Genomic DNA, 19,070 nt, shown 5'->3' with positions numbered 1-19,070 from the left:
GTACACATTTTAGATGGTATTAAAAAATTACTGAAAATTTTATTAGCTGTATTAATTATACTGGAATTATATAGGAAATTTTCATTAATTTTTAGAGATAACACACTAACATTTTAGTATGAAAAGTCAGATATTAGTAATTTTAAAGTAAACACTTAAACCAAAAACACACAAATAAATACACAGGAGTGTGTATCTGTATAAGTGTATCAAGCACTCAATATTTTAAACTCATCAAAATATTAATTATTATTGATACAACCATGTGCCATGTGTATGGGTATTTATTATACTACTCTCTATATACATTTGGAATTTTTGATAAGAAAGGTTAAAAAACAGAATTTGGTAAAGTAGCCAAGTAAAAAATTAAAAAATAACTGTACCATTTTTGACAAGGGTGTCAAAACAATTCAATGGGGGAAAAATAGTCTTTTCAACAAGTAGTGCTGAGACAAATGAATATCCACATGCAAAATAAAGTTGGTTCCCTACCTTACACCATATATAAAAATTAACTGAAAATGAATCACAGACCTAAATGTAAGAGACAAAACTCTCAGAAGAAAACATAGGAATAAATCTTCATGACCTCGAATTAGACAATGTTTTCTTACATATGGCACCAAAAGCACAAGAAACAAAGAAAAAAAATGCATAAATCGGACTTCACCAAAATTAAAATTTTTGTGCTTAAAAGAACACCATCAAGAAAGTGAGATGACAATGCATGGAATGGGAGAAAATATTTGCAAGTCATATATCTGATAAGCAACTGGTATGAAGAATAAATAAAAAACACAACTGAAAAACAAAAAGTCAAATTACTCAAAAGATGGGCAAAGAACTTAAAGACATTTCCCCAAAGAAGATATACAAATGGTCAATAAGCACATGAAAAATTGCTCATCATTAGTCATCAGGGAAATGTAAACCAAAACCATAAAGAGATACTTCACACCCATTAGAATGGTGAAAACTATAAAGACCAACAACAATCATTAGGGAGGATGTGGAGAAATTGAAACCCTCAAACACTGCTTATGAAACAGTGCAGTCACTTTGTAAAACAGCTTGGTAGTTCCTCAAAATGTTGCACATGGAGTTACCATACGACCCAACAATTCTACTTCTAGGTATATAGCCAACAGAACTAAAAACCTATGTCCACACAAAAACCCGTACACAAAGGTTCACAGCAGCATTATTTCTAACAACCAAAAAGTGGAAACAACTCAGATGTCTACTGACAGATAAGTGGATAAATAAAACATGGTATATCCATAAAATCAAACATTATCTGGCAATAAAAGAAATAGAGAACTGATACATGCTATAACAGATGAAACTCTGAAAGCATTATACTAAGCCAAAGTATACATACTGTTTGATTCATTTATAGGAAATATCAATAGGCAAAGTAGATTAGCTGTTGACAGGAGCTTGGGGGTGGTGAAGAGCAGGGTTGAACGGGGATTGACTGATAATGGGTATGGGATCTCTTTTTATGGTGATGAAAATTTCTGGAGTCAGGCAGTGGTGATGGTTGCACAACTCTGATATACTAAAAACTACTGAGTTGTAAACTTTAAAAAGGATGAATTCTACAGTATGTGAATTATATCTCAATAAAGCTGTTATTAAAAAGGAAAAAGAAGTATATAAGAAATCAATATACCATCAAAATGGGCAAAGGAGAAAAAAAATAAGCACTTTACAAAGGAATACATTCTCACCTTCATTTGAATTCAAAGGCATACATATTTTAAACATAAGATATAGTTTACCTATCAAGCTGATAGGTAATAATAATATCTAGGCTGGTGAGAGTACAGGAAAACACGCTTTGTCACAATCTGCTGGTGTTGTATTTGTTACATTGCCTGCAGGAATTTTATAATATATAATCAAAAACCTTTCACAATATATATCAAAAATCTTCAAAAGATCTATATCCTTTGACCTAACTTCTCATTTTAGTAAGTTATCCTAGGAACATAATCAGGAATATATACAAATATTGATCTCAAGAATATTATATTTTTCTAATAAAGAAAACTGTTAGAAAGCCTAAATATCCCATGATATGGGTAATTTAAATAAATTATGGTAGATCTACGCTATAGAATTACTTGTCTCTCCCACTTCGGTCTCAGAAAAGGACTATGTCTGAATTGATCAGTGTTGCACCCCTAGCCTCAAACATTGTCCTGGCACATTAACAGACCCTCATTTACACACTATTCATTAAATAGTGTTTAATAACACTATTAACATTAAACAGTGTTTAATAACATTGAAAATTTTAAATTCACATTGTTAAACAAAATTTGAGCAACTAATCAAATATAGTATCATCCCATTAATATACACAAAGGCTGACTGTATATATACTAAAATGAGCTCCTGTAGTCAACAGTGGTTATTTGAGTGGTGGAATTACAGGCAATTTTATTTATTTATTTATTTATTTATTTATTTATTAGATGTTGGGGGTAGGAGTTTATTAATTAATTAATTTATTTTTGGCTGTGTTGGGTCTTCATTTCTGTGCGAGGGCTTTCTCTAATTGTGGCAAGCGGGGGCCACTCTTCATTGCGGTGCGCGGGCCTCTCACTATCACGGCCTCCCTTGTTGCGGAGCACAGGCTCCAGACGCGCAGGCTCAGTAGTTGTGGCTCACAGGCCTAGTTGCCCCGCGGCATGTGGGATCCTCCCAGACCAGGGCTCGAACCCGTGTCCCCAGAATTAGCAGGCAGATTCTCAATGACTGCGCCACCAGGTAAGCCCCAATTTTATTTTATACTTAAAAAAACTTTTATATTCTCCAAATTTCTATAAGTATGTGTCAGTTTTATAATCACGCATACAAAATACTATTATAAAATAGTATGTTCCAATAATTCTTATTTTTAAAAAATTAACTCTTACCCTTAATGTCACTACTCGTGCTTTGGGGTTTCGAATAGATGGTCCCGCTGATACATAACCAGCTGTGTCAATTTCAATTGGAAAATGCTTCCTGCATTTCTCATCACTGTCTAATGCAGCTGGCCACTCGGTGCAAAAATCTGAGAATTAAAAAAAATTATCTCATTTATAGTTTTGTAAGTAAATTCTCCTTATAATGTATGCTAACCGACAAAATCAAATTATTGAGGGAGATCACCTTTCAAGATACATGAAATGAAACATGAAATGAAACAACAGATTCTCTTCTGCACTTATATATACATCATCATCCTGCATGCATCCCTTTTCTTCCTAAGTGAATCCTATTTAGGGAATTAAGGGAATGATTTGGATAGTTCAGGTTTGGTGGGGAGCAGTTAAAAGGAGCTATAGACTTGATGGAAGTTTATTATAGCTTTGCACATATCTGTTATGAGACAGTTTATTTCCTCATCAACTAAAAGCAAGCAGTTCATAGTGCCCTGAGAATTACTGTTTTTGAAAAGGCAATAGATAATATTAGTTCACACCCAAATGAAGGTTACTAAAAATCAGCTGAAGGGAAGTGAAAGAACCTCTGAAAAAACTCTGAGAGGGAACTGCCTGGAGGTCCAGTGGTTAGGACTCGGCGTTTTCCCTGCTGTGGCCTGGGTTCAATCCCTGGTCAGAGAACTAAGATCCAGCAAGCCTTGCGGCACAGCCAAAAACAAAAAAAAGCTCTACTGAGATGTGGTCAACCTTCTTTCAGAAACTGAGTTCAATAGGGCCTCTAACTATAACAGGTACAAAAGCCTCGATCACCTTTAAATGATCCTTCCAGTAAATCATGTTTCTTCGATGTGACTTCTGAGCTACTGGGGCTCAGTGGAAAAAGGAACAGACTTGTCCTCACCTTCAGGTAAGACAGATAGCCTAGAGAGGAGTGGGTCTGGGTCTGAGACCTGGGCTACAACCGAAGTTCCAAGCACTGAGAACACTGCTCACAGCACAGAGGTGTAAACTCAGGCCTCAAATGAAAAAAAAAAAAATCTTTAAAGGAAAAGAGAGAACTCCCAGCCTCCCGCAGCTATCAGTACTACTAGTATTGAGGGACTTCATAGGTGGGCAGCTGATTTTATTTTGCCCTATTCCTATCAAGTTAGTGTGGTACAGGACTCTCAGCCTGGGATGAAAACTTCTGGCATTATCAGGTTCCCCTCAATAGAAACCTCATTTCCTAAATAGCCTCATTCTAAGAAAAAGTAATTGGTTTCTTAGGTCAAACACATTAGACCCCATGGATCCGTGCTTTCTCCAATAACATTTTCCCTCAGCTAACAACTTTCTTATAATAAGCACTATATTTAGCTCCCATTTAGGCTTTAATATCAGTCAGCAAAATGTCACTCTGGATTACAGAGACTTTCCAAGATCTGGGACTAAATATACGTTAGCAAATTAAGTATAGCTCACACTATTCCCTAAAAACTGTGTTTAAGAGATCAATACTCACACACTTTGAGGGGAAAGAAATATCTTTGCCATTAAGAACATTTTGACATTTAAATAAAATGAACAGAACAAAATTACTGGGGTTAAATTTCATTCCCATTATGAACGAATTCCAGTTTCCTGTACTATAAGATGCAACACTGTCAGGCACTTTATAAGACAGACTACTTTGGGGAATTTTATGAGTTACTGGATTTGTACCGACTTTTTTTTTTTTTTTAAACTTTAGGTAAGTCATTTCAATCACCAGATGATAATTACAGCTTTTAAATTAAATTACCTGATTATATGTTCAAGAAAACACAGCCAACTGAAAAGTACATAATAGACCTCTATTAGCCTTTTATTCATCTGATAAGTAGAGCAACAGACTAGACTTTAGAAGACCTTGGTTTTTACTTAACTTCTGCCACGATTATTAAAGTTTTGGTAAATTACCTAACTCTCCTGTGCTTCAAATTTTCCATTTGCAAGTTAGATACAAAATCTGAACTGACCTACTTGAAAGAAAACTCAGAAGAAATATTTGAAAAGCCTTTGAGTTATCTGGAAGATACAATCTAAATCTAGAAGCTGGCAAAAGTGTAAAGGCAAAATTAAGGAAAGATTAAAACATTCACTTAAATACTGTAAAATATAATGCTACTCTTCTAAATATGCTGTATGAAAGCCTTTCATTTGAAAATTATTAAGTATTTTAGAACTACCTCATTACAATGACCAGTTTCTAAATTATAAATGCACATTTAAAAATATTGTTTAAAAAGGAAAACTACTGAATTTATCACAGGGTAATGCATTTGTTAACTGGCTTTACAAAGGATCAAAAAATGATATATGATTTGTGTCATATGCGGCACAAATGTGCAACGGTGATCTGTGTCAGTCTAATATCAGGCTAATATCAACAAATATAGAAACATACAAAGGGACATAAATGCATCATAATGTCCCAAAACAAAAGACCACATAAATGAATGAAAATAGTAAGAGATTTTTCTTCATTTCAAGAGTAAGGTTATTATTTCAAGAGTAAGGTTATTATTTCATTTCAAGAGTAAGGTTATTATTCCTACTTTTTAGCCCTCTTTTTAAAACCTCTTTATTTTCTCTCCTTCCTTATAATTTTCAATGGAAGGCCCTCCCAGAAGCTCAAATTTCATCATAATCATGTTCACTAACTTATTTCTCCTTTTAGCATAATCAGGCTACCTGTGAAGTTTCTAGGTTTCATTTTCTTTCCTGAAAAGACTTAACAAGTATACTGAGCATGTATATACATCACCTTTAAATCAGCATAAATTTAAGACTTCAAAGGTACTAACTCTTGCATTAAACTACATGATCAATAAGTAATATCTACAAACCTAAAACAACTCAAGTTTGCTTACCTATATATAGTCCAATACAACTAGAACAGAAATTGAATTGGAATATTGTATATATTATGAACCATGAACAAAAAGTGCTCTTTGCCTTTACCTCCATTTATGTGGGAAGAAGAAAGATGGTAGTACAGGTGAGTAAAATCTCTATTTACAACTAGCAATCAACAGATATTGTTGAAATTTAACAAGTCTAGAAATGGAGGTATAATCGTATTCAGGTGATTAGTTCCATTTTATATATATCAAACTATACATATAATTTACATTTATATATACTATGTATAGAGTATATATAATATATTCTTTATGTGTTTAAAGAATATATAAAATTATACGCGCGCGCGCGCACACACACACACACACACATATAAATGATAAGACCTAAATAATGACTAAAAGAGAACACGTCTGGAATGAGGGGCCAGGGAGGGACAGAAGAAGCAAGAGACTATTACTTTTCATCATCAGCTCTTGTACTATTTAATTTCACCACAGGTATATATCACTTCTAATTCCTTTAAAATTTTGAACAATTTCTTCAAGATAACCCTTTTCTGCAAAGTATCCCATTACTGGCCCCACTGACTATTCAGCTACTCAGCATCCTTCTACACTATCTTCAGTTTGGACCACATTGATTTGCATCTGTTGTTAACACTCTACAATATTTTCTTCAGCCTTTTTATGTATATGCTTTCTATAATTCAACAATAAGTCCCTAACCTACCTGAGCAAGGATTATGGTTTCTGATCCCCAGAACTTATTCAGCAGATAACTGCAAGTTTGTACTCTTTGAAGAGCTCTCTTTTTCCTCCACTCCTCAGTCCCTGGTAACCACCACCCTACCCTGTTTCTATGATCTCAGATTTTTCAGATTTCAAATATGTGATAATTATATAGTATTTGTCATGCTGTCTGACATATTCCACTTAGCATAATGCCCTCAAGGTCCCTCCACATTGTCACAAATGGCAGGATGTCCTTCTTTCTCGTGACTGAATAATATTCCACTGTTCGTATGTGCATGTGTGTGTATACACCACATCTTCTTCATCCATCCATCCATCCACCGATGAACACTTAGGTTGTTTCCATATCTTACACAGGCCTCTCACTGTTGTGGCCTCTCCCGTTACGGAGCACAGGCTCCGGAAGTGCAGGCTCAGTGGCCATGGCTCACGGGCCCAGCTACTCCACAGCACGTGGGATCTTCCCGGACCGGGGCACGAACCCGTGTCCCCTGCATCGGCAGGCGGACTTTCAGCCACTGTGCCACCAGGGAAGCGCTGTTTCCATATCTTGACTGTTGTGAATAATGCTGCAGTGAACATGGGAGTTGAGATATCTCTTCAATATTGTCTTCATTTCCTTTGGATACATACCAAGAAGTGGGATTGTTGGATCATACAGCAGCTCTATTTTTAATTTTTTGAGGACCCTTCATACTGTTCTCCACAGCAGCTGCACCAATTTGCATTCCTACCAACAGTGCACAAGGGTTCCCTTTTCTCCACGTCCCCATCAACACTTGTTATCTCATCTTCCTGATGAGTCATTTTAACAGGTACTGTGGTTTTGATTTTTTTTTTTTTTGATTTTGATTTCCCTGATGATTAGTGAAGTTGAGAATCTTTTCATGTACTCACCGGCCATTTGTATGTCTTCTTTGGAAAAATGTCTATTTGATTCTTCTGCCCATTTTAAAATCAGATTTTTTTTTTACTATTGAGTTATATGAGTTCTTTATGTATTTTGGATATTAACCCTTATCAGATATATGATTTGCAAATATTTTCTGCCATTCCACAGATTGCCTTTTCATTTCACTGATGGTTTCCTTTGCTGTGCGGAAGGTTTTTAGTTTGAGGTAGTCCCACTTGCTACCTATTTTTGCTTTTGTTGCCTTTGCTTTAGGTGTCAAATTCCAAAAACTCATTGCCAAGACGAATGTCAAGGAGCTTACACCCAATGTTTTCCTCTAGGAGTTTTATAGTTTCAGGTCTTATGTTCAAGTTTTTAATTCATGTCAAGTTGATTTTTGTGTATAGTGTTAAAAATGTGGTCCAGTTTCATTCTTCTACATGTGTCTGTCCAGTTTTCCCAACATTTATTGAAGAAACTATCCTTTCCTGCTTAAATATTTTTGGCTCTTTTGTCATAAATTAATTAACCAAATATACATGAGTTTATTTTGGAGCTCTCTGTTCTGTTCCATTGATCTATGCCTCTGTTTTCATGACAATAACATACTGTTTTGATTACTACTATCGCTTTGTAATATAGTTTGAAATCAGGATGTGTGATTCCTCCAGCTTTGTTCTTCCTTCTCAATATTGTTTTGGCTATTTGAGGTCTTTTGTGGTTCTATACAAATTTAAGGAGTTTGTTCCATTTCTGTGAAAAACACCACTGGAATTTTGACAGGGATTACACTGAATCTGTAGATTGCTTTGGGTTTTATGGACATTTTAACAATATTAATTCTTCCAATCCATATCTTATACTTACTTGTGTCTTCTTCAATTCCTTTCATCAATATTTTACAGTTTTCAGTGTATAGATCTTTCACCCCTTGGTTAAAAGTATTCTCTTATTTTATTTTGCGTTCATGTATTTTGTTTTTCTTTTATTTCTTCCAGTTTTACTGAGATATAATCAGCATGCAGCACTGTGTAAGTTTAAGGTCTACAGCATAACGATCTGACTTGCATACATCATGAAATGATCATCACAAGAAAGTCAGTGAATATCCATCATCTCATTCAAATACAAAATTAAATAAATAGAAAAAAATTTTGTTTTCCTTGTTTTAAGTACTCTTAGTATTTATTCTCTTAACAACTTTCATACAGAACATATAGCAGTGTTAATTATATTTATTATGTTGTACCTTATATCCCTAGTATTTAGTTACCTTATAACTGGAAGTCTGTACCTTTTGACTGCCTTCATTCAATTCCCCCTCCCCTGACCCAGTATTTTATTCTTTTTTGATGCTATTGTAAATAAAAGTATTTTCTTAATTTCTCTTTTAAGAAAAAGAGAAATTTAATTTACAAATTTAAAAATTACATTAAAAGTTAAAATTAAATTACATTTAAATTTTAAAAATTAAATTTTAAATTAAATTAAATTACAAATTAAAAAAAATCTCTTTCTGAACTCCCATGTTCACCGCAGAAAATGCAACTGATTTTTGATACCGACTTTGTATCCTGCAACTTTACTGAATTCGTTTATTAATTTTAATAGTTTTTCTGGACGTTTCAGATTTTTTATGTATAAGATAATGTCCTCAGCAAGTAAAGACAATTTTACTTCTTCCTTTCCAACGTGAATGTCTTTTATTTCTTTTTCTTGCCTAACTGCTCTGGCTAGAACTTCCAGTACTATGCTGAATAAAAGTGGTGACAGTGGGCATCCCTGTCTTGTCCTGATCTTAGAGGAAAAGCCTTTAGCTTTTCATGGTTGTAATATGATACTAGTTGTGGACTTGTTATATGTGGCCTTTATTATGTTGAAGTTTGTTCCCTCTATATCCACTGTGTTGAGACTTTTCTCATGAAAGGATGCTAAATTCTATCAAATGCTTTTTCTGCATCTACTGAGATGATCATATGATTTTCATCCTTCATTTTGTTAATGTGATGTATCATGTTGATTTACTTGGAGGTGTAGAACTACCTTGCATCCCTGGAATAAATCCTTCTTGATCATGGTGTATGATCCTTTTAATGTACTATTGAATTTGGTTTGCTAGTATTTTGTTGAGGATTTTTGATCTATGCTCATCAGGGATATTGGCCTGTAATTTGTCCTTATCTGGCTTTGGTATCAGGGTAATGCTAGATTTATAAAATGAGTGTGGGTGTTCCCTCCTCTTCTACTGTTTAAAAGAGTTTGAGAACGACTGGTAATTCTTTATATGTTTAGTAGAATTCACCAGTGAATTAGGAGTTTGGGATTAATATATACGCACGAATATATATAAAATAGATAACCAATAAGGACCTACTGTATAGCACAGGGTCCTATACTCAATATTTTGTAATAACCTATAAGGGAAAAGAATCTGAAAAAGAATATGTATATATTCTTAATATACAATAAATGTATAACTGAATAACTTTGCTATATACCTGAAACTAACAAAGCACTATAAATCAACTATGATTCAATTAAAAAAAAAAAAAAAAGAATTCACCAGTGAAGCCATCTGGTCCTGGACTTTTCCTGGTGGGAGGTTTTTGACCAGTGATTCAATCTCCTTACTAGTAACTGGTCTGTTCAGATTTTCTATTTCTTCATGATTCAGTCTTGGTATATTATATGTTTCTAGGAATGTATCCATTTCTTCTAGGTTGCCCAATTTGTTGGCATAAAAATGTTCACAGTAGTCTCTTAGATCCTTTGTACCAATATTTCTGTGATACCAGTTGCAATGTCTCCTATTTCATTTATAATTTTGAGGCCTCTCTTTTTCTTGGTGAGTCTAGTTAAAGGTTTGTCTACGTTGTTTACCTTTTCAAAAAACAAGCTCTCAGTTTCACTGATCTTTTCTATTGTCCTTTTAGTCTCAATTTATTTCCACTCCAACCATTATTTCCTTCCTTCTACTAACTTTGGGCTAAGTTTGTTCTTCTTTTTCTAGTTCCTTGGGATCTAAAGTTAGGTGGTTTATTTAACATTTTTCTTTATTCTTAATGTAGGCATTTATTGCTATAAACTTCCCTCTTGGAACTGCTTTGGGGATATTCCATATCTCAAGATATTTTTTTGATTTCTCTTTGATTGCTCCTTTAAATCAATATGCGTTTAGGGGCATGCTATTTGATCTCCACGTATCTGTTAATCTTCTAGTTTTCTTCTTGTAATAGATTTCTAGTTTCATATCATTGTGGTTGGAAAAAATGCTTGATATGATTTCAATCTTCTTAAGTTTATTAAGACTTATTTTGTGGCCTAACATATAATCTATCCTGAAAAATGTTTCATGTGTACTTGAGAAGAATGTGTATACTACTGCTGTTGGATGGAATGTTCTGTAAATGTCTGTTAAATTCACTTGATCTAACATGTAAGTTTAAATCCAATGTTTCCTTACTGACTTTCTGTCTGGATGATCTACCCATTGTTGAAAGTGGAGTACTGAAGCTCCCTACTATTACTGTATTGCTCTCTATTTCTTCCTTCAATTCTGTAAATGTTTTCTGTATATTAAGTGCTCCTACTTTGGGCACACAAATATTCACAAATATTATATCCTCTTGATAAACTGACCCCTTTATCATTAGAAATGAGATTCCTATGAAACTAATATTAAGTTCATATTACAAAACAACCACATACCTTTAAGAGCTTCACAGTGCTTTTTAATTGCTACAGGAGTCAAATGCAGAAAATTGGGAATCTAAAATAGAGAATTTTAAAGGATAAATTAGCTAAGTTTCTTTGTGTGTGTGTGTGTGTGTGTGTTTGGGGGGCTATGCCACACGGCTTGCTTGCAGAATCTTAGTTCCCCAACCAGGGATTGAACCTGGGCTCCAGCAGTGAAAGTGCCGAGTCCTAACCACTGGACAGCCAGGGAATTCCTGCCTAAGTGTCTTAAAAACATGAAACAGACAATTTTCTCATAAAACTAAATCATAAGGCCCACAAACCTTGTAATAAATAAAATCTGGTTTTCTTTTAAACAATACTGATTCCATGTCACAGGTGTTGTAAATTCAAGAAATGAATTTCCTAAAATAAAGATTCAGTACCAAGTATCTTATGAGAATGATGGTGGAGAAGAAACATTATTTTTATAGTATTATTCTTGCCACAAATCTACAGGTGTATATACTTCCCTTATAAAACTGAAAGCACTTTAGGACACAGACCATTGTTTAATAATCCTAATTCCCCTGGAATACATATCACTGAGATACATTTTCTACTTTATACTTAATAGACATTTTATGAATTGAATGGATGAATAAATGAAGCGAACAGATCTTAAATGAACAGTTTAATGAAGTCGGGAATATCTTTATGATACACTAAGAGGTTCTCTAAACATTTATAGGGCCAATGGAAATTTAGGTAAGGTCAGAGATTTGATTCCTTCAAATAATTAACATTTCCTAGTATATTTCTTAAATAATGTTAAGCATCTAAAGAGAAAATTTAGTTTAAAGAAACTCACTTGGAAAGAAACTTTGAACAAACAGAAAGTTACTCTAAACATTATGTCTGGAATCTTAAGTGCTAATCAGAAAATGATTATTTTAATCAAGAGAAAACAGGCAACAAATATTGGGATTATGAGGTGGGTGACTTCATTTTCTATACTTTTATTTTACTTGTTTATTTATTCTATACTTTTATTTTTGAAACATGATTCAAAATCGTAAAAGGAAAATAATAATAGCTAATGCTTACACAGCATTTACACTGGCACTGTTCTATGAACACCGTACATGTTACCTCAGTTTACAAGCTTATTCAATGGCACTTACTAGGAACAGATCCTATCATCGGACTAAGCATTAAGGTGATTCTTAAAAGGGATGGCATGCATTAAATGTTTGGATTTTTATGTTTATTAAAATTCCATTCACAACCATCATTACAAATATATTGTTATTCTCTTTCACCAAGTGATATTTTCCACAGACCTTTTCTTTAAACTAAGTTCAATTCTTCTCTTCATTTGAAGAAAAGATTAGTTTTATAGGCGTTTGTTTTCTTGTCTCTCGAAATGTTCCCATTTCCAAATTTCATCTACCTATCTCCAGCAGCAAACAAACCCCTCTTCATATTACGATCTCATTTTTTACCAGCAACTTTTAGCAAATTTTTGTTTTTCACGAAGACTCTTATTTAGCAGAAAATACAATTCCTTGATGATAATTTCATTGTATGTAAAAGAAAACCATCTAAGATATGCATTCCCAGGCTACGCATATTTGTATTTTCTTTAAGAAGTCTGTTTTTCAGAAATCATTATAGATGCTATCAACTCATTACAGATGCTATCAACTGAAGCATTTAACATGACCTATTTTTCTTGAAGAAATAAAGAAGTTTAAGGACTATAACAATACTACTAAATAATTTTCTGTAGAAGTTTTACATCTCTTTTTCAAAAGTAAAAACTTCTCCCAGTTCTCAAACTCAAATTAGGTTATTTCACTTTTCTTAGCTCTGCTTAAAAGACACAATATAGAAAAGATACAATAGAAACGAAAAAGCCAAAAGGAAGCCATAGGACCAATCAATTACATTCTTAAATGCCTAGGGTTCTTTGAGGCTTCTTTGCCGAGGATAACCAAAACATAATATCCATTATTATCTGGAAAAAGATTGAATTAAAATACAGTAAGCTGCTATGCACTGAACCTTGAAGTATTGGGGGAGAGGGTAGGTGTCAGAGGGAGATCAGCATTTATTTAGATGTAAGTTTTAGTCAATGAACCAGAAACTTATCTTACCTTTAAAAGTTCCAGATTTCCCTCCTTAGCCATAGGCACCCCTCTTTTTACTGGATAACCCATTCGAACAGGAAGAGGTACTGCTGAGGGTTTAAATGGAGCTGCAACAGGGTAAACACTAGGCCAGTCCTGGTCAACAGCCATTTTCTCTGTCCTAGGAGGTAGTGCCTGAGGAATGTAAAATAGTTTAATATTTTAAATATAAACATATTCTTTAATTTTAAAGCAAAAAAGCTGCAATTAAGAGAAACATAAGAGGACTTACAACCTACATAAAATCTGACCTCCCACAGCTAATGTCGCTGAAATGAAAAAACACTAAACGTACCTAAATATCTCTGGCACAGTTTCCTTAAACCCAGTAGCAAGGATCCCCTTTAACAGCACATTGCCTTCGCAAAAGAATTTCTCTTATTTATTTACTTAGACTTTTAGCAAACTTTCTACATATTGTTTATGAAGGGGTAAGTAATGATATATTTTGAATAAGTTTTAAAACTTTGATGAAAGTCAGTACATGAGGTGACAGTGATACAAACTTGGAAATAAAGGAAATAAGAAAAAGGAACATAAAGAATAAGAATTCAGAAATAAATAAATTAGGATTAAACTAAATGAATAGATACATAATGAGAAATAATGTTTCCTAGGCCCAGAGAATAACTACATGATATTTTAGTCAATCACATTAACATATTTATTTTTTAAACTGTATTTGATAGACAGAGATGCCCAGCATTCCCTTTAAACCCAAAACGAAGGTTTGAAGAGGCAAAACTAGGCAACACCCATCTAAGTAATATACATGTAGTATATGTCCTGGAAGCAGTTAATATTCCTGTGAAAATGACTACTCTATACAATTATAATTGGTGCCATTTAACTTCCAACTAATGTGCCTTTGTTCTGACTCCATGCTTCCTAAGTGACCATATAATTTGGATTCCTCCATAGAGATACCTACAAGGTGAGACCAAACTGGTTAGATTAATGCATACATCCCAGGCTGCATGACTGTTCAAGGCATCATCAAAAATAATTCTTTATTCTGGTTTATATACCTATATCCTGGGAGTATGTGAGTGAGTCCACCTCTCAAAGATGATCCATTCTCAGGGAACTGACAAAAAGCAGTGGAAGACTAGAGCCAGGGCTGTGGCAGTCACCCAGTCAACAGCCCCTTGAGAAGAAGACTTCTCGTGCAGCGCCCTTCTACCTCATAATGAGTATCTGCCTCACTTCAGAATTTCAGAAACCAGTAAGACAGTCTATAACAGAGTACATTAGCTGCTTACCTTTCTTCTTAGTGGCCTTCCGTACCTGGATGTTCTTTCTGTTGTAGCTAAAAGACAACACAACAGTTACAGAGAATTTTATAACACCGAGCTGTTCAACATTGTTCATGATCCCACAATTCTCACATAATTTAAAGTATTCAGTAATATAAAAATGAAACAATAATCCATTTTCTGTAAGTTCAGGGACTAAATCATTTTAATGAAAATGAAAATTCAGAAGTAGGTAAGAAAATCCAAGAGTTACTTGAATATAAAATATATTGTGATTGACGATATGGTGAACTCATCAACTAGAGCAATATTTTCAGTAACTTTTAAGGTTCATCATCAAATAAGCTTACTTTCCCAGGATAAAATATCTAATTAGAAATAAGTATTTTACATCTTTAAAAGTAACTGGCTTGAAATATTCTAATATATACTTGCTCATATTTGGAATTATTCTGTTCTTTACACATACACAGACACAAAACAACCTTCAGTTTTCCTTCTCTACTGTTTATTAGCACTGCCAATGCTACAATAATGCCAATAATAACAAAACTCATAGTTATTCCTAATAAATCACATAACTGTACAAGAGGGTAAGTTACTTACATACAGTATCTACCTTTTAATATATTAATTTTTATTTATTTATTTATTTTTTCCCGGTATGCGGGCCTCTTACTGTTGTGGCCTCTCCCGTTGCGGAGCACAGGCTCCGGACGCGCAGGCTCAGTGGCCATGGCTCACGGGCCCAGCCGCTCCGCGGCATGTGGGATCCTCCCGGACCGGGGCACGAACCCGTGTCCCCTGCATCGGCAGGCGAACTCTCAACCACTGCGCCACCAGGGAAGCCCAGTATCTACCTTTTAAAATATTAACTTATGTCTCTCTAAATTAATGTTTTGCTCTACTAAAATAATATATAATAACTGTATTTATTCAGCACTTTCACATGTCCAGACACTGTGCTAAATACTTTTCATTATCTCATTTAATCTTATTCTTCACAATAACTGTAAGTACTGTTATTATCCTTATTTAGAGGTCTTTTAGCCAAGAAAACTAAAGACCAAGTAGTCAGGGTGATGACAGCATAGCACAAAAGACCTCACATTCTGAACCACTAACTCAAGCTTCACAAGCCCCATAACTACACCGAACTTCCAGCACCAGGTCCCTGAGTTTTTCTCTGAACTTTCTGTTCTGTCTGTCTACAATGTGCCTCCCTTTCATCTGCCTGCCTTCTATCCCCTACTCCCTCTCCACTTCATCTCTTCATCTGACAAATTCTTATTCATCCCTCAATAGTAATTCATTGATTTATTCAAAAACTGTTTGAGTGATATTGTGTACCAGCAACTCGGAAGGCAGCAATGAACAACAGAGACACAGTCCTTGCTCTCACTGAATGCAGAGTCTGTCAAATAAGATAACTATTTAGCAAGTAATTTCAATAAACAGTTATAAATATTAATGAAGCACACCGCAGGGGACCCAACCTAGTCAATTAGTTGGGGAAAATATCCCTGAAGAAGTGGACTTCAAGCGAAAACCTTAAACATGAACAGGAAGTAGCCATGGGAACAGGCAAGTAGAAAAAGTGTTCTAGAGTGAGAGAGAAGATGGAAAATCAAAGTAAACAAGTTCTATATGGCTGAAATTTAAGAGTAGGGCATAAGGAGCGCTAAGAAAAGTGATATTTAATAGGTCATACATATATATATATATATATATACATACATATTTTTTTTGGGGGGGGGTACGCGGGCCTCTCACTGTTGTGGCCTCTCCCACTGCGGAGCACAGGCTCCGGACGCGCAGGCCCAGTGGCCATGGCTCATGGGCCCAGCAGCTCTGTGGCATGTGGGATCTTCCCGGACCGGGGCACGAACCCGTGTCCCCTGCATCGGCAGGCGGACTCTCAACCACTGCGCCACCAGGGAAGCTCTAATAGGTCAGAGATATATTTAATAGGCATCTCAACTAAAACACATCATAGGCAGAGCTCTTGATTTCCTTCTTCCAGTCTTCCCAGTCCCTCTAAATGGTATCAACATTCATCCAAGTTCTCAGGATAAAAATCTAACATGCTTCCTTGAGACTTTTCCTCAAGCTCCATATCAAATCCGTCACTAAATCCTGTTAGCAGGACTTTCAGAATATATACCAAATCCAACCACACCAGCTCCACTATTGCTTCAATCCAAGCCACTATCATCTCATTTGGAGTACTATATCAGCTCCAAACTGGTCTCCTGGCTTCCACTCTTACCCCTGGCTCTCTACACAGCAGCCAGTGATCTTTTAAAAGTATACATCATATTATATCACTCCCTGTTCCAAACCTACCAATGTGATCCCAAACTTATAACAAAATCCAAGCCAAATGCCCATAAGTCTTTACCAGATGAGGTCATTATGTATTTTTCTGGTATCTTATACTTCCACTCTTCTCTTTACTCACTTAGCTCCAGCCACGCTGGCCTTTTTTCTGTTCCTTGGTCACACCCCTAAGCTTGTTCTCACTTTTGAGCTTTTGCACTTGCAATTCCCAATGCTCTTCCCGCAGATCTACTCAAATGTCACTCCCCCAGGAGTTCTTTCCTGACTACCCTATCTTATCTTGTCCTACAGCCACTATTCCCCCAATCCATCATTCTCAAGACCCTGCTTTATTTTTCTTCATAGCACCTAACATCGTACTGACACTGTTTCCCTGTTTATGATCTGATTTCCCCCCAAGAATGTAAGCTTCATGAGATGAAGGGCCCTGCTCTATCCCAGTATCTAGAACACCACCTAGCACACAGTAGAAGTTAAGTATTTGTAGAATGAATAGATGAATGAAAGATTAAAAAGAGTGTTCAGACTAGAAAGAGCTACTATGATGCATTAAGGAATTTGTCTCAAAGCAATGAAAAACCATTTGTAGATTTTGAACATGGGAGTGGCAAGTTAACATTTGCTTTTTGCACACCTCACTCTGGCTGTTGTGAGAATTCAAGGTAGGAGAACAAGAGCAGAAAGAGAGACCAGTGAAGAAACTATCGTAGAAGTGAGAGTTAGTGGCTTAAACTGGACAGTTAGTAGTATGAACATTAGACATATTACAGAAAATATCACCAGGATAGGACCTGGTGAATAACTGCACGCGACCACTAGCCCTGGAATTCAGAGTTGTAGTTTATTCTAGGACGCTTGTACGCTTCTCTTAAATTTCGGAAAAATCCATGGTTCAACACTGCTCAACAAACACTACGAGCACCAGCAACCAGAGAGAGAGACCTGTGCCGGTGGCCCCAGGAGGGAGCATCTGAAAGCGCAGGTCACGCAGAAGGGAGGGAGAAAGCTCGCGGCGCCCAAAGGACCTGCAAACAGAAATTGCCTGCCAAGAACCAGGCGACACTCCGCACAGAGGGCAGACCCACATCCGCGGCTTTCCTACTAGGCGGGCCAGCGACAGACCAGCAGAGGACGTACCGGCCTCGCTGAGGCGGCTCTGGCTCCGCCACCGCGGCGGCCATCATGGGCCTGTATTCCGCCCCCCTCACTTCCCCAAAAGCCCGGAAGCGAAGGGGCAGACACTCACACGGGCTTGGTCTCGGAGAGCGAGTGGCCGGAGACACAGAGGTGGAAAAGGCTCGAAGGCTTCTGACCCGCGGCTGCAGGACCAGGCACGCAGGGAACCGAGCGGCCGCCATAGCTGCGAAGACGGCAAGTGGGAGAGGACAAGCGCGCTACCGGGTCAAGGGGCGGGTCTGAGGCCCTATTGCGCAGGCTCGCCTCGTCTTGCCCCGCCCCTGGGAGGGAGAAACAGAAAACACTTGGGCCTGCGAATTCAGAGCCCGAGTGAAACGTGCAAGAAAATATCCCCCAGCATAGAGAAAGTAATGAAAAGAAAGTAAAAAGATTTAAAAAAAAAAATCGAAGCAGTCAGTCCAAAGACAATTGTAAATAAGGACCATAGGGATGGGGGAAATGTGGCTTACAGAGGGCAGGTGAGGGCAGAACCTCAGATGGCCCAAGAGTCAGGTAGTCTACCCTAAGCCCCTGCTTCTTCGCAATTGCTGCGTTTCTGCACTTTCTTGAAGTCTTCAGCTAGTGCAAGTGATATGCTTTGAGGAGAGAGGCAGGATCCAATAGTAATAAAAGGATGGCCTCTTGAACCAGACTAGTACTTGAGTTTAAAACTTGACTTCACCATCTTTAGGATGTGTGGTCCTAATCAATCAAACGTCTGGGTACAATACTAGCATACACTGAGCGCCCCGTGCGCACAGGCTGTAACTGCTATCAATGATTTGGTTAGCTTGTTTGTAGATCAGGTTAGAATTGCAAAACGGCAGAACGCATCAGGACCTAGAAAATAATGGTTATCCTTTAGTGAGCGCTCTTATTTTCTACCATAGAATGGATTAACATACAACTCTTAATAAAATTATCCTCTCTTCTTTTCAATCGGTATGTATAATACTCAA

The 19,070-nt window shown here is 36.3% G+C and overlaps 1 protein-coding gene across 1 annotated transcript in view; it reads right to left on the bottom strand.

Annotated features, from left to right (window-relative positions):
- MRPS35 (mitochondrial ribosomal protein S35) overlaps positions 1–18,487 on the bottom strand; it is a 42,737-nt gene extending 24,250 nt beyond the window's left edge. Inside the window, exons 1-5 of the mRNA XM_060024508.1 lie at positions 18,182–18,487; positions 14,602–14,648; positions 13,307–13,474; positions 11,181–11,241; positions 2,931–3,070 (exon numbers count right to left, since the gene is read on the bottom strand). Coding sequence (XP_059880491.1) covers positions 2,931–3,070; positions 11,181–11,241; positions 13,307–13,474; positions 14,602–14,648; positions 18,182–18,293 — 528 coding nt within the window. The 5' untranslated portion in view covers positions 18,294–18,487. The remainder of the gene's footprint in view (positions 1–2,930; positions 3,071–11,180; positions 11,242–13,306; positions 13,475–14,601; positions 14,649–18,181) is intronic.
- Positions 18,488–19,070: the final 583 nt, after the last annotated feature.

Source organism: Delphinus delphis, chromosome 11 (genome assembly GCF_949987515.2).
Source record: "Delphinus delphis chromosome 11, mDelDel1.2, whole genome shotgun sequence".
NCBI lineage: Eukaryota > Metazoa > Chordata > Mammalia > Artiodactyla > Delphinidae > Delphinus > Delphinus delphis.
The sequence above is the reverse complement of the archived record's forward strand: the minus strand, read 5'-3'. Positions and strand labels throughout refer to the sequence as shown.